The 17,177-nt window shown below is 33.6% G+C and overlaps 1 protein-coding gene across 5 annotated transcripts in view; it reads right to left on the reverse strand.

Moving 5' to 3' along the window:
- Window positions 1-17,177, reverse strand: part of NAALADL2 (N-acetylated alpha-linked acidic dipeptidase like 2) — a 1,520,504-nt gene that overhangs the window by 568,245 nt on the left and 935,082 nt on the right. For all 5 annotated transcript variants that reach the window (XM_061193412.1, XM_061193413.1, XM_061193411.1 and 2 more), the window contains one exon: window positions 4,716-4,866. In XM_061193412.1, the coding sequence (XP_061049395.1) occupies window positions 4,716-4,866 (151 nt within the window). The remainder of the gene's footprint in view (window positions 1-4,715; window positions 4,867-17,177) is intronic.

The raw sequence follows: 17,177 nt of genomic DNA on the forward strand, positions 1-17,177 counted from the left end.
GCAATAAGTACATACCCATCAATAATTACTTTATATGTAAATAAACTAAAGCAGCCAATCAAAAGACAGAGTGTCAGAATGGATAAAAAACAAGACCCATTTATTTACTGCCTATAAGAGACTCATTTCATAAGAAAGGACACACACAGACAGAAAGTGAAGGAATGGAAAAATGTATTCCATGCAAATGGAAATGAAAAGAAAGCTGGAGTAGCTATACTCATATTAGACAAAAATAGACTTTAAAACAAAGACTGTAAGAAAAGACAAAGAAGAGTATTACATGATGATAAACAGGTCAATCCAGCAGGAAGATACAACATTTATAAATGTATATGCACCCAACAGAGGAGCACCAAGATATAAAAGCAAATATTAATGGACTTAAAGGGAGAATTTGAAAGCAATGCAATAATAGTAGGGGACTTTAACAACCTACTTACATCAATGGATACACCATCCAGACAAAAAAATCAATAAGGAAACATCAAATTTAAACAACACATTGGACCAGAGGGACTTAATAGCTATAGAGCATTCCATCCAAAAGCAAGAGAATATGCATTCTTCTTAAGTACACATGAAACATTTTCCTGGATAGATCACATGTTAGGTCGCAAAATGAGTCTCAATAAATTCAAGAAAAATCTTCTCCAACCACAATGGTATGAAACTAGAAATCTATCATGAGAAAAAAAGGGAAAAACCACAAAAATGTGGAGATTAAAAATATGTTACTGAACAACCAAGGGGTCTTTGGAGAAATCAAAAAAATACCTACAGACAAATGAAAACAGAAATATGACATAACAAAATCTATGGGATGCAGCAAAAATTGTTCTAAGAGGGAAGTTCATAATAATGAAACAACAACAAAAAATCCCAAATAAACAATCTAACTTTACACATAAAGGACCTAGAAAAAGAAGAATAAATGAAGCCACAATTAGCAGAAGGAAGGGAATAATAAAGATCAGATGGAAATAAATGAAAGAGAGACTATAAAAAAATGGGAAAGATAAATGAAACTAAGAGCTGGTGATTTGAAATGATAAAATCAACAAAACTTTAGCTAGACTAACCAAGAGAAAAAGAGAGGACTCAAATAAATAAAATCATAAATGAAAGAGAAGTTACAAATGTAACCACATAAATGTGAAGGATCAAATGAGACTACTACAAATAATTATATGCCAACAGTTTGACAACCTAAAAGAAATGGATAAATTCCTAGAAACATAAAATCTTCCAAGACTGAATCATGAAGAAATAGAAAATCTGAACAGACCAATTACTAGTAAGGATTGAAACAGGAATCAAAAATCTCACAACAAACAAAAGCCGAGGACCAGATGGCTTCACTGGCAAACTCTACAAAACACCCAAAGAAGATTTAATACCTATTCTTCTCTCAAAGTTAACACAAAATGTTCACAGATGACTTAATACTTTTCTTTCAAAAAAATTGAGGAGGAGGGAAACCTTCCAAGGCACTTTACAAAGCCAGCATTACCCTGATATTAAAACCAGACAAGGACACCACAAAAAAGGAAATTTGCATGTCACTGTCACTAATAACCACAGATACAAACCTCAATGAACTATTAGCAAATCAAATCCAACAATACACTAAAAATTGTACATCATGATCAAGTGTGATTTATTCCAGGGAAGCAAGGATGATTCAACATCTATAAAACAATCCATGTGATACATCACATTAACAAAATGAAGGATCAAAATCATATGATCATCTCAACAGATGCAGAAAAAGCATTTGACAAAATACAACCCTCATTTAACTGTCAATAAAGTGGGAATAGAGGGAATATACCTCAACATAGTAAAGGTCATATATGACAATTTCACAGATAATAACATACTCAATGATGAAAAACTGACAGCTTTTCCTCTAAAATCAGGAACAAGACAAGGATGCCCACTCTTGCCACTTTTATTCAACATAGTATTGAAACTCCTAACCACAGCAATTAGGCAAGAAAAGAAATAAAAGACACTCAAATCTGGACACAGAAATAAAACTGTCACTATTTGCAGATGACATTATATTATACATAGAAAACCCTGAATACCTCACCAAAAAGATGTGAGAACTAATAAATAAATTCAGTAAAGCTACAGGATACAAAATCAATATACAGAAATCTGTGGCATTTCTATACACTAATAACAAACTATCAGAAAGAGAGGTTAACAATCCCATTTACAATTACATCAAAAGAATAAAATACCTAGGAATAAATTTAACCAAGTAGGTGAAGTATTTGCACACTGAAAACTGTAAGACACTGATGAAACAAAAAGACATATAAATGAAAAAATATTCTGTGCTCATGGATTGGAATAATTAATATTGTTAAGATGTCCATATTACATAAAGCAATCTACAGCTTCAATGCAATTTCTATCAAAATTCCAATGACGTATTTCACAGAAATAGAACAAATAATTCTAAAATTTCCATGAAACACAAAAAACCCTGAATAGCCAAAACAAACTTGAGAAAGAAGGACAAAACTGGAGGTATCATGCGTCCTGACTTCAAACTATACTACCAAGCTATGGCAGTCAAAATAGTATAGTACTGGCATAAAAACATACACAGACATCAATGGAACAAAACTGAGAACCCAGAAATAAACCCATACATATATGGACAATTAAGTTACAACAAAGGAGCAAAGAACATACAATGGGGAAAGGATAGTCTCTTTCATAAATGGTGTTGGGAAAACTGAACACCCACATGCAGAAGAATGAAACTAGACCACTTCTTACACCATATACAAAAATTAACTCAAAATGCATTAAGGATTTGAATGTAAGACCTGAAACCGTACAATTCCTTAGAGAAAATGTTGGCAGTAATCTCACTGACATCAGTCTTAACAAATTATTTTTGTGGATCTGACTCTAAAAGCAAAGCAAACAAAAGCAAAAATAAACAAATGGGACAATGTTAAACTAAAAAGATACTGCACTTGAAGGAAACTATCATCAAAATGAAAAGGCAACCTACTGAATGGGAGAAGATTTTTGCAAACCATATATCTGATAAGGGGTTAATATCCAAAATATATAAAGGACCCCTACAACACAACAATAAAAAACTAAACAAACCAATTCAAAAAATGGGCAGAGAGTCTGAATAGACATTTTTCCAAAGAAGACATACATAATATTAGAGGATGCTGGGATAAAGATATAAGGATTCTATACATACTATATTTGCAACATTTTTGAGTTGAAATTATTTTGAAATAAAAAATTAAACTAATTAAAAAAAAAAATTCTGAGATTCTCAAGACACTGGCCAGCACTTTGCTAGATATGACTGGATTCTACTTTTATTAAATGACCTGAGCCAAAAATATATAAAGAGTAACTGTTGCCAACGGGGCAACTTACCACTTAAGCAGAGTATTCATAAAGTATCTGCTTTTCAGTAGCATTGCAGACCACTGATTTGCCATACAGAGTTAGCTGCCATGTGCAACCTCCTGATGCTGAGGCATTACAGCCCAAGGCAATTAGAGCATTTGCAAATGAGAGAGCTCAACTGATATTTCTGGTGATGCCTGAGAATTGTAGATGGATACCTACTAATTTTAATTTCAAAATTGTAATTAAGAGAGAGCGGACTGTACAAAGTACAGATCAATGAGGTGCCAGTGAAAATTCTTACATGGATTATTAAAGGGGTACTTTAAAAGACAAAGCAGTACTCAGTAGACCAACAAAATTCATAAATTATAGTCATATTTGACTCAGTTTACTGCCTTCTTGGAAAAAGTTATTAATTGATTGGTAATGTTAATATATATCAAGGACAGTTAGACTTAAGTAAGATATTATTAGTCTTTTGTAATATCTTGTTGAAAACAAGGAAAAATATTGATGGAACACATGGATAATTACATGAATTTTTTGTTAGCTTAATTCCTGACTGAAGTATCATGGTTAATGGGTTAGTATCACAATGGAAGGAGGTCCAAAGAGCTTTTCCTCTGCCAAGTCTGTTTAAAAAGAATATTTGTCAATGACACATTAGACAGAGAATCAATGGTACAGTGAGCACCTGCCAAAATCACAGTTGTTTTTATCTTTGCCACATGATTCCCACTATAATGAACACAGCTTGCTGGGAAAGAAAAGGATGTTTGATGCAAAATAACCATGTCTATGCTGCCAGTGGCTGGACAAACCAATGAGATCCCTTCTTTTAGGGAGCCAGACAATTTGATTGTGTCAACTCCATTCCTCTCCAGCATCATTTCCCAATGTTTTAGTCACCTGACTTGAGCACGTGTACCCCTCGACTCTGGACTTAAAGTTGTAACAACAACTCCAAAGCAGCAGACATTTCATGCTTCTAGGTATGTGCACGTGCTTTCCACCTACATAGAGTACTCGACCCACATGGTGTTAATTTATCTTGTCAGTCAATCAATAATAACACATAAAATTTTTTCTCTTGTTATTGAGACAAAAATGTATTGCAGGCTTTTTAGCAAGTTTTATTCCAACAAATGGGTAGTCTACAATTTTGGGAAGATAAAACATTCACTTTTAAAAATATGGAGTGCTAAGAATTCTTCAACTTTACTATCCTTTGATTACTTTAGGTAGCATGTACTTATAAATTACAACCTTGTAGTGCTTACAAGAATAATAAGGATTAATAATGAACTTACCAATACTTGGATAACCAGGTGTAGAAGGGTCTCCTCCTGGATTCAGTGACACCATGAAGGTATCATAGCTAAGATTTGCAGTCTTCGGTAAATCACAAGGATCAATATACAGAAGCACACCTCCAAATCCAGCCTTTTCCAATAAGGAAAGCTAAAAGAGGAGAACAAATTATTAAAAATGTCCTCATATACATTTTTAGTTCATATACGGACACTTCATAAATGTGACTACAATTAGATGACTCCTTTTTCTGTTATTTTTTTCTTTTAAAATAAGTAGAAACTTCCGATTTTCTCATTATCAAAGCCCAGACAGAGAGTTATCCTACTGGCCTCTTCCTTTTTCCTCTGTTCAACAATATTTAAGCTGCATTCTTATAATGTTTATATTTGATTTCAGTTGTCTGCATTTGGAATTTCTTTGTTTTTTAATTGTCCAAGTAGATTTGGAAGTTTTCACTTTCATGAGATTAACAAAAAATCTACCACAGACAAAGTTCCATTGTAAAAGGAGAGCTGTTCTGACCATTATTATATTCTTCCCTAGAGCAGAAGACATCCAACAGTATTTTGATTTATTTTCTCTAGGGCTGAGACTGCCACACCAGTTGTTAAATTGTTGAAATCTTTCACACTGTTTGTCAAACAGCCACTGTCCTGAACCGCCTGAGGGCCCCCACTAGTCACTCTGGTCTCTGCCCTGGATGTCCCAGTCTGACACCTAAGATAGAGCAACTAATGAGTATATACACAGCAAAGTAGTGGGCCTCCTTCTAAATGGTCAGTTCCTGCTTTGTCTTTGTCATTAAATACTTTGAAAATATCCCGATTACCTCTATGAACATACTTAATGCAAAGGTTCCGCTCTGTTCTTCAGTAAATATACAATAGAGAAGTATGATGGGGCAGATGAACTTGACATCCCAGGTTCTCTTTGTTTTAACTTATTAAATTAATTCTGGCGGGTAAAGATCTTATTCATCTTAGTGTGACTTACATGATTTGAAAAATAATAATCATGATTTGCTAATCCTATTTGTTTCCCATGAGAGAGGAAAAGTATAATAATTAGGCGGTACTAGGGAATAACGGAGACTATGACTAAGAGTCATATTTGTTATAGGCAATTGATGCTCGTTGCGTGACTCTAGTTAACACCTATACTTCACTTCCCAGTTACTGCTTATGTTGTTTACTGAGTTTTATAGTGGACTAAGCAAGGCAGCAACTGTGTCCCAGACTGGACCACTCCATGAGAGTAGGAATCATGCTTACATTTTGTAGCACTGTACATACACCTTGCACATAGCAGGCACATATTAGGCATTTAAGAATATTATTACATGAAAGAACAAATGACACAGATGCTGATATGGCACAACAGCTACCCTTAAAGAAAAGAGAGCTCTGAGAAAATATTTAGGATGTACTTCAACTGGAAAAATAAAACATATAATTGTAAGTATTACACAACTTTAACTACATACAGGAAATAACATGTAGAAAAATAAAAACTGACGCTTGATATAAGTATGCTATGTTAATTGCATCTTTTCAGCTCCTTTAAAACTGTTCTGTATTTTTCCATTTTTAAACAAGTAATGAACAAGTATGGATTTTTATAATAAGAAAAAAAAACCTAACACTGAGAACCTAAGCTAAGTATAATGGACTCACATGTATACCTTCTATAAGAAACCACTCTGATCAGACTTCTGTCTTTTTTTCCCCCATCAATGTTTTAATGAAGATAGGGAAAGGATTCAGGAAGAGAGGAGGAATGAGAGACAGAAAAAAAGAGAAAATAATATGTGAATAAAAGGCAAGATTTAAGACTGATGCTCCAAATGCAGAGACTGAAGTCCTTAGGGAGAGTTTCTAATGTTTGGATGCTGAAATTGCTATTCTCAAAAACAATGATCAATGGAATGATTTTCAATGTTCTGCTTACTATAGGAGAATGTATCAAGAAAAAAAAATGAACTTCCCTAGAAAGCAATTTTTAAAATATTAAAAATTTCTTTTTTTATTACTAAAGAAATTTGTGATCATTAGCGAGAAAGAGATACACGTCAACAAAACAAAACAAAACAAAAAAGCAAAAGGCAATCCCATTACCTTACCTGTCAAGAGGTTGCAAATGTTAACATGTTGGTGTTTCTAGATCCTTTTACTGGGGCTTATGCACATTCACACATATATTTACAAAATAAAACTAACTATGATAAATACTATTTTGCAATCTTTATTTTTCACTTAACAGTATATACTGAACATTTGTCCATGTTGATAAGTATACTTTTGTATCATTTTAATACCTATATACTGTGTATGATTAATATAAATAATATTATATAGAAAGGCCATCAAATGTTATGTAACCAACCCCTGACTGTTAATCAAATTATTTAAAAAATTTTATATTACATTGGAACAAAATTCCTTATATATAAATCATTGCACAAATATCTATTTTAATGAAGTATAGTTTCACAGGTCGAATTTCTAAGTCAAAGTATTCCTTTTCTTATGATTTTTTTTGGTAAACTAATTTCCATTTAGAAAAGCTATAAAAAGTTATATTCTTACCTGTAGTATATGTACCTGTTTCCCCTCATTATCACCAACATTGAATATTATTACTTTTCAAAAGATATTTGTCAATCTGGCCAAAATTTATTTTTCCAAAGATTTTTAATTATTAATGAAGTTAAATTTATTTTTGCTTGTGATTTTGGCAACTGTATATTTTCTTCTGAGAATTACCTGCTTGTGAAAAGCTATTTTTACAATTCCTGGGCCATGTATCCATTTGTAACTATATAGTGAGTGTCGCTGTTATGCAGGTAATATGCTGGCATTGGGATATGAAGGTAAGTAGGACAAGGTCTTTGCTCTTAGGAAGTTGAGTTTACCAGTGGAATGACGAACAGTTTTCATATTGAGTGCTAACTCCAATTAACTGACAATGAATGGACGTCGGGAGAAGGATTGTGAGGGTAGATTCAGGGTCAGTGGAAAGTGAATCTATGAGAGATCACTGCTTTGGACAAAGAAAGGGAAGTGATGACCAACAAATTTTTTTTTTTTTTAATTTGCTGATACTGCTTTAGTGGAAATCAAAATAGCTTCAAAAGTATCTTCTAGAAAGGTAAATATGATAATAATTTATTTAATGTTTATGAAACCTAGTGGTTAAATTTATCTTAGTCAAAAATAAAATGCTAAAGTTGCATGTTTTGTCTCTTCTGACTATATTTGGTAATATGCTGAGATCCCTTTTATAAGGAATATGTACCATGATTTGTTTCTATTCCTAACGGCTGATAATGAAGCAATGTGGTTTAACAGAATACTATCTTTGGCCAGACTTGATTACCTCCCTACACCTCTGAAGAGACAGCTTTATATGCGAGCTGACCCCCTCTTCCCGTCCTCTGCCTATAACAGTTGGACCTGAGGTGGACACCTCTTCAACATTGTCAAATCTGGTTCCTGATGCCACCCCTCACTGACCATCATAGAGCTCTTAAATAAGTAGTTTAATTCAGTGACTCAATTTCAGGAATTGTCTATTGCCAATGACACTGGCAACAGAAGAAACTGCTTACATGACATCAAATTTTTAAAATGTTCCTTTGCATTGTTAACATTGCATTTTGAACTTGATGAGGTGGAGGTTGCCTAAAATGCTCAAATGACTTTGTATTCTGGTGAGATTACATTTTTAAAAATACTTCCAAAGGCAAGCCAAGGCCAAAAAGATGAAGCCAGCTGTCATTGGGTTGTCTGATTGCAGACTGTCCCTGGGTGCACAGGTGAAAGTTATTAGCTCTGCCTAGGACCTCTCACAGCTTGAGACCTAGATTGACGATTATACCAGGGGTCTAATACATGAAAAGAGACGGCAAGTGTAAGGCCAGATTCCCTATATTAAACTTCAACTGTCCTTTGCTTCTCTTTCTCAAGTATATATGTGGTAAGTTTGGGGTTCTTTGTCATACTTACCACCTTGTAAACTAAGACAATATTTGATACAAGTAGGACCAATCAGGACTTGGAATGGAGACACCAAAAATGAGTCAGGCAGATGGTGTTGGGCCTGAGTGTTGTGTGCTCAAGGAGAAGCAGGCCACAGCCACTGGGTAGTGTGGTGCACTGACCCACAAGGCTGTATTGCCCTGGAGGGGCACCATTTCCTTATTCACACAAAGCACCATATGAGCAAATGGCTTCTCTGTTCAGAATCAATTTTCTGACATGTGCAAACTAGTCTTTTCAGAATGTAGAAACCATGAGCCTTGCCAAGGAAACTGGCAACTAAAAAGGAGTGGGAATTCAGAGAAAACAAAGATGAGAATGGGCAAGAGAGGGAATGGCACGCACAGACCTCAAGTCCAGCTGTGTGCCTTTCACTTGGATTGGGTGAGATTTTCCTCCCTTTCTCTGAGGGTGCTTCAGTTATTTGCAAATAAATCAATCCATAACCAAGACAAATGAAAAAGCATGAGATTTTTCATTTGATGGTACTGGATTTTGGTACCAACCCTGACACTAAATAGCTATGTGACAACTCATATAGTTTTTCCAGGCCTTTGTTTCACCATCCATAAAATGCAAGGATTGAACAACATTAGCCTCAAAGACCCATTCTGTTCTCAATTAAAAAAACATGTAGTCTAATTCTATGGTTTTAAAATTGTTTAACGAGACATTTATTGTACTTTTAAATATATTGTCACATGTGAAATTTGCTTTTAAACTATTGGTCACGGATACCCTCCCCCAAAATAACACACTTTCTATGATTAATAAAGATTTTTCAGGTAGTTTTTATGATGTGATTTCATATAATATATAGTATGAATATTTTAATTTTGCATTAAACTTCTGTTAGGGACAGAATATAGGGAAAACAAAAACACTTAGAATCTGTACATTGAAACTCTTCTGAGTTACTGAATTGATTCTTCCTTTTCAGTATAAATTCAGTACTAATTTAAATATAGTACACTGTGAAGTGTTAATTTCATCTTTCAAAACTATTTTACAGTGTTTATACCCCAAAACATATATGACAATTGTAATAAATCACACAGAGTTAAATGAATAATATTTCAATGCAGCTATCAACCTTCTGTCTAAATTGGAAATATTTCTACTCTACTCTAATAAGTACTTCAACGAATATTTTATTTCTAGGAGAGAAGTTAAATATTGCATAAATTTACTGACTATGTTTATTCACAATGTCCACCAGTGATAATTACTAGTCTCCACATATCTAAGGATTGCTCCTCCTCCTCAAAAAAAAATCACATTATGTTTCCATGAACACAGGAATCATTAAACCAGCATCCTACTCACATGCCTCCCACCCTCTTTTGTTTAACTCAAAGAACCACTAAGTGCTGAGCCGACATGATTCTTAAGTTTTTATGGGTGCTAAAATCTCAATAGGCATGAGGTATCTGAGATAGATGCTAGACTAGTAACCAAGAAATGGTCTTTAGTAACCCTGAGACACTTTTCTGTTTCTATACAGAGTCAGTCAACTCCCTTCAAGCTATGCCATGGCTTCACATCACCTGAAATACTTCTAATGCCCCCAGTCTCCAAAGTGAAATTTTATTAGTATTATTTTTTTATCCTCAGTAATTAAAAAGGATTTGATGGATAACTTTAGTAGCACTAGATTATGACCTGCTTGAAGACAGTAACCTTATAGCTTCATTTTATATCCCTAGTGCCTAGTATAGTGCATGGCAACAAATGATTTTTCTATTGTTGGGTTAATGAATAAACTAGTGTATGTACCAATGAATGAATGAATGAAAAACATAGTGTATACAGGTACAAGTGTATTACATGAATGTTATTTTGCTCTACTGTTCACATCCACTGGCTGGAAAACTTATGCAATAAATTTTGTTGTGACATCTTACATGTGTTCATTAGAATGTGAGATAAGTATTAAGCCAGCTTGTTTCTGAAATGAAAATAAACATGTTCAACTAAGTGTGTTGTCTTTTTATACTTCTGTAAAAATACATATTAAAATAGGTCTATTTTGTTTTGATTTTTGTTTTATTTTGTTTTGTATGATGTTTTGTTATCTAAGAATAGTGATAAAGAGCGGAAACTAGCCCCCAGGGATTTGAACGTGTGGATTTGTCATATTGACAGGGTCTTGGAGATAAAATGTCTTTGACCAAGAAATATGATCTCATATTTCTTGCTGTGAACCATATTAATATATTTTTCCTTGTGTATAATATATAAAGCTATCTGTTGCCAAATAACCACCTCTGAAATAAATGGTACTACAAATCTGTGGGCAGGACACAACAATCTTACTGAACAAACCTTACAAAATGAAAAGCTCCTTGGGAATTACTCATTCAAGGGTAGTAGTTTGGCACCTGAAAATGGTCCAACATAGGTTTATATTCCCATTGCCTTGGACAGACAGCATATGCGAACTGGGTGGCTGCATGGTATTCAGATATTCAGGAAACAATCATTTAAAGAAAAATCAAAGCCAGGGACAGTAAAAGAGAAAGGACCCTTCTCTGATTCCTACCACTTAACTTCTGTACTTAACCGACATCTACTCTTACTTTCAACCAAAACGCCTTTCCTATTCCAGGAAGATGCTGTTGCTATTGTCATTTAGATAATCCACTCCTTCAGTGTCCAACAAGGGAATACTGGCTGAATTCCATAGTTAGGCTCTAATCCATTTACAGATGCTCCCAAGTTGTTGACTCACCATTTTGAACCCACTGAATGTGAGCCTTGCTCTTTATTTTCACTGGTCATAATGCAGGAGATCCCTGAACTACCACCTGATATCAAGAACCAAAGGAGAAAGCTTGTGGTTTTCTCTGTAATTTAGCCTCTTCAAAACATTGGCTCAGTATTAGAACCATGCCTCTGGCCTCCATAGCCTAAAAAAGTTTCCTGAGCCTTCATGTGGAAAATGAGAACAAATATAACGTAACGAGACAAACTTGGTTTTACAGATAAAATTAAGGCCTATTGTTATGGGCTGAGTTGTGTCTCCCTAAGATTCATATGTTTAAGTCCTAACCCCCAGCACACCTCAGAATGTGACTACATTTGAAAATAAGGCCTTTAAAGAGGTAACTAAGGTTAAATGAGGTCATATGGGTGGGCTCTAATCCAATGCAACTAGCGTCCTTATAAGAAGAGGGAAAGACATCAGAGGTCTGTGTACATAGAGAAAAAGCACGTGAGAACACAGCAAGAAGGTGGCAATCAGCAAGCCAAGAAAGGCCTCAGGAGAAACTGAACCTGTCAACACCTTCATCTTAAATTTTCAGCTTCCAGAACTATGAGAAAATAAATCTGTGTTTAAGCCACCCAGCCTGGAGTATTTTGTTATAGCAGCCCTAACAAATTAATACATTCATATATGATAAACATCTGTCAAACTTTATATAAAGATTCAGGAAAATCATGTGATTAGAATCTAGGTCTTCTGAGTCATCTTCAGGCCAAATCATCAAGTATTAATTGTACATCTACTAAAAGCCAGATACTGTCTCACAAATTATTTGCTGATTTTTATTCAAAGCATTTGATATAAATCATTTCAATTCCCATTATATAGTTGCTGAAACTGTGATTCAGGAAGGTGAAGAGCTTTGCCTGGGGTCAGAGCTAATAAGTGGTAATGCCAGGGATCAAACGAGAGTTTTCTGAATTCAAGCCCAGCAATCTTTCCACTAAAGCACAACTTTTCTTTAAATTATACATCCATCCTTTACAAAGACAAATAGACTAGCCAAAGGGTGAATTTATAAAACACATCAGATGCTTCTTGCTGTGATCTGCTTTCTGAGAAGATACTAAAATCAATACTGTGTGAATTGTATGACTGTTTATTTAGAATGCTAAGAAGACCTGGATTTTTACAAAGTGCCATAATGGGAATTAATATGTATTAAAACAACAGAATGTGGACATTTTAGATTGAAGATTCATGGTTATAATAACAGAAAAATAAAAATACACTTTTAAAAACCATGAACTAACATTTCATAGTACATTCTTACTCATTTAAATTAAATAGTTCTGGAACATGTGAAAAATAAAAACATTGAACACAATATGTGATCATTTCTTAAGCAGATATTTTGACTTCAGGGCTCAAATTTTATGTTGTTCTTTCTTCTTGAAATTGTTTTCCTTATTAATAGGTTTGTTGTTTGGTCCTTTAATTATGTATTGTATCATTAGGATGCCATTAAAGAGATTTGTAAGATTCCTGTTTGCTTTGTTATATTTTGGAAGTAAACTCATCTTTCTTTGTCAAAAAAAAACAAAAAAAAAAGACTATTATGGTGAGGAATATTCACTGTAATCAGACTGAGTATGTCCGAGGCATAATCACAGCATTCTTTTTTGATTTCACTGAACACCTTTACTTGGATTTTAAATTGCTTTACTTGATGTATCCAAAGTTATTTAAATAATTCTAGTGAGATTAATAAGAAGCAATGAACCTCTGCTTTTGTAAAGAAAAAACCTGAAGTTATTCAGAAAGTTAAGACTGTTGTCAGAGTTCTAAAAAGAGTCCTCAACTTTTATCACTAGATTACAGGGGAGGGAAAGAAGGAGAGAAGAAGGGAGGGAAGGAAAGAAGGAAGGGAGGAAGGGAGGAAGAGAGGGAGGGAGGGAAGGTGTCCTATTTTATAAGGTATTCTCATGCGTATATTTTTGTGCTTTAAACTAATATCTCATTGTGGCCTATGGGATTATTCTTATTTCACAAATGAAGTAATCATGAGATAAAGATGATTATATCAAGATCACATAGTTAATCACAGATTTCAGACTAAACGAATGTGTCCTCATAGTTTATTTTCCTGTGCTTCTCCCATTAAACCATATTGCTTTCAAATAATGAAAAAAATTGTGACTCTGCATTTTTTTGTTTTTTAAAGTTCATATTACATTATTTGACAGCCTTTGCAATGTCTGCTGCATGGAAGAAGTCTAAATATTAAAAAAACATCTTTTAAAATATGATGTTATTTTTCCAACTATAGCTTCAAAATATTGAGGAGAATGCTATAATTTATTTTCCCACTCCTCATTTTTCCTATCCATTGTGGATCCACCTATGCAGTATAGATCCATTGCTCCAGGTTCTAGGTTGAGAATACAATGATAGAGTGGGGACCAGCAAGCATTAACCTAAATCGTTTTATTTTTAGGGAGAGGAAACACAGTGGCCTGGGGTATTTTCCTCTACATAGGTGGTTCATGGACTGAAAACACTAAAGGGTATTTGTCCTTATCAATTTCTCTAACATGATTTCATTACTGATAGTCAATATTAAGAAAAAAATATACAATTGTTACTAGTAAATATGTTGCTGATATTACCAACTGCATGTACATCTCTTTCCCTCTGTAGACGTGCTGTTGCTTTTCATGTTCAAAAGGAATGGAAAAGAATACTAACACTATATATATTTAGAAATGAAGTCATAAAGACATAAGCTTCTGACTTACAAACTTAATATTTTTTGTGCTTGTATATGTGAATATATGAGAGAGGAAGAGACAGGCAGTGGAGAAAGAGAGCATAGTCTCACATAACCACATGCATGAATCTCTGAGATTATGCAATTTTCTAGTTGAATAAACAAGATCAAGAAAAAAGTTAGAGCTCTTCACATCATTTAGTCTTTGAAAATGTACTATTTTTTTAAAAAGTTTAATATACACTACAAATGTTCTTAACTAAGAACATATTCAACTAAAGCCATAATGAATAGAGATAAACCCATGTATAATACATAATAAAGATAAAATATTTCTACAAGTGAATCTATATACAAAACAGAAACAGACTCAGACATAAAAAACAAACTTATGGTTACCAAAGGGGAGTGGGGAGGGGAAGGGACAAATTAGGAGTATGGGATTGACAGACATGAACTATACATAAAATAGATAAGCAAGAAGGATTTACTGCAAAGCACAGGGAATTATATTCAACATCTTGTAATAACCTATAATGGAAGGTAATAAAAAGAACTTAATCACTATGTTGTATGCCTGAAACTAACACAATACTGTAAATCAACTATACGTCAATAAAAAATATTTCTAAAGATATCTCAGAAATTATTATGTTTACTGACAATTTTCTGATGTTTCAATGTGTTGATACTAATCAATATTTAATATTCTTATTTCTACTGCCTACAAAATTGCTTCTTTAACAGAAATATTAAACAGACCTCCCAATTTTCTTACACATAAAAAAAAAAAAAAACATTGGTGACTAGATGTATATATGACATTCAATCTTTTCTAAATTTACAGCATTATGACTCATCATATAAAATTTTTAAAAACAAGTCAAGTTCTGGGAGTGTCATTTTTTTTTTTTTTTTTTTTTTTTTTTTTTTTTTTTTGGGAGTGTCATTTTTTAGCTAAAAATTTTATATGTATCTTCTCCAAGGTGGGTGGATGTGGAAGAGATACACGAGAGAAAATTAAATGAATATTAACATAAAAAAGACTATGTCAAATTACTTTTAAAAATTTACCATGGTAAAACTTCTAATCTTGCACTACCTGCAAGTGTTACATGATATCTGAAGCTGTTAGGAATACATCTGAATTTATCGAATTATTGTTCTGTAGCTTGGTTTGTAAGCAACATGGTGGATGAAAAGAATAGCAAGTCTTGAAGTGGACCAGTCATTAGGTGGCGGATGCTGGGCACGCCACTGAAAAGCCACAAAGTTCAATTTTCTCATCCATAAAAAGAGATGACATTTGCCCTGCCAATCACACAAAATGACTGGTAGATTCAAAGGAGGTAATATGTCTGAAGGATTTTGAGAGTGTAAAATGCTACATAATGTGTGAGGGTTTTTATTTTCTTTTGTTTTTCAAGGGAATGACAAGGAAGAAGAGAAAGTAGAGAACGAACAAGGTTGATAATTGAGGGAATGCAATTTCTTTGCAATTGTCTGTGGTTAGAGAATGGTATCAGGGAAAAAACAAAAACAACTAGTTAATCTGAAAAAAATTTTTTTCTTGACATAAAAATGATGAAATTTCATGAATTTATTTCCAAAAGTAAATATTCATATAACTTTAAATACTCTTCCACTGTCTATCACTTATTACCAGGCTGTTTGCTGTATGTTAGATTAGAGGAATCATGAATAAAAAATCCTAAAATACTCCAGGTCATAATTTTTTTCCAAACTGCAGTAGGCTTTTAAAATTTTTATAATCCCATTACTTAAAATATTAGCTTATATCTTTAAAAATTAGGATAATGATTATTACATTTTTCTTACCTATCAAGGAAACATTATTTTTGTTATCCTATTATGTTTTTCTCCATTAAGAAAAAAGGCAGTCTACTTCACAGAGACAAGTTCTCAACCTCTCCTGATATTAATTCATTTAATTATTCAAAACCTGAGATTTTAGCCAGGCATAGGATTTGTAACCAGATGTGAACAGCTGAAGGATGTTCTTACTCCAGGACAAGGTAAAGGATTACACATACATGGACATGGATTCTTTGTAGCTTCTTTTAAGAAGCAAACCTGATGCATACGTCTTGCAGAGAATTTAATCAGAATAGAAATAACTTCCATATTATCCTTTCTAACGTCATTAATTAGAAAGATTTATACTTGTCAAACAAGGGTCAGAGTGCACATCTCTTGTCCATGCAGTTTATAGATCACCATTTGCTGTCTTTGCAATCTTGTCTGGCAGAAATTGACAATATCTTCTTACAGTGCAAATCCATCAGGGGTCACAGCCAGAGTTTCCATTTCCCTGGCCCTGGAAAGGCTTTTGATTTTCTTGAGAATCACTACTCCCTTTTGCGTAAAGAAAAAATTATCTATATATTCAGTCAGATTTCAGATATTTTTAAAATAGATAAGATATAAAAGGTGCATCTGACTCTGAGTTACCTTTCAAAAACTATAATAACTGTTAAATCAACCTGTTACATTTTTCATTACCTTATATATGATATCTTATCTAAGAGTATAGTTCAAAGTGTTATTTCAGTGGACTGTATCCCAGGTGACTGAGGTAACTATTGCAAACTTCCCCCACTTCTTTCTCTCTCTTTTAGTACTATATTAAGATAAAATGATGGGCAGAGAACATGTCCAGTTTAATGCCTGAGTGCATGGAAAAAAACAGTTACTTTGGATGCACTGTTCTCAACTAGCTCCAACTTGATGAACAGCATTAAAACACCACTGAACAAAAAAGACACAGAAAAGAAACAGGTGTGGAAAACTGGGAGAGAAAAAAACATTATCACAACTGGTCTTATGGTTCATTGCTTCTTTCCACATGGGTTCATCACAAGGGAACTTAAGTCTCTCTTCTCTTGTGAATGTTTTCCTGTATAGAAATATCTATCCCATATGA

Source organism: Eubalaena glacialis, chromosome 6 (assembly GCF_028564815.1).
Source record: "Eubalaena glacialis isolate mEubGla1 chromosome 6, mEubGla1.1.hap2.+ XY, whole genome shotgun sequence".
In the NCBI taxonomy this organism is placed as follows: domain Eukaryota; kingdom Metazoa; phylum Chordata; class Mammalia; order Artiodactyla; family Balaenidae; genus Eubalaena; species Eubalaena glacialis.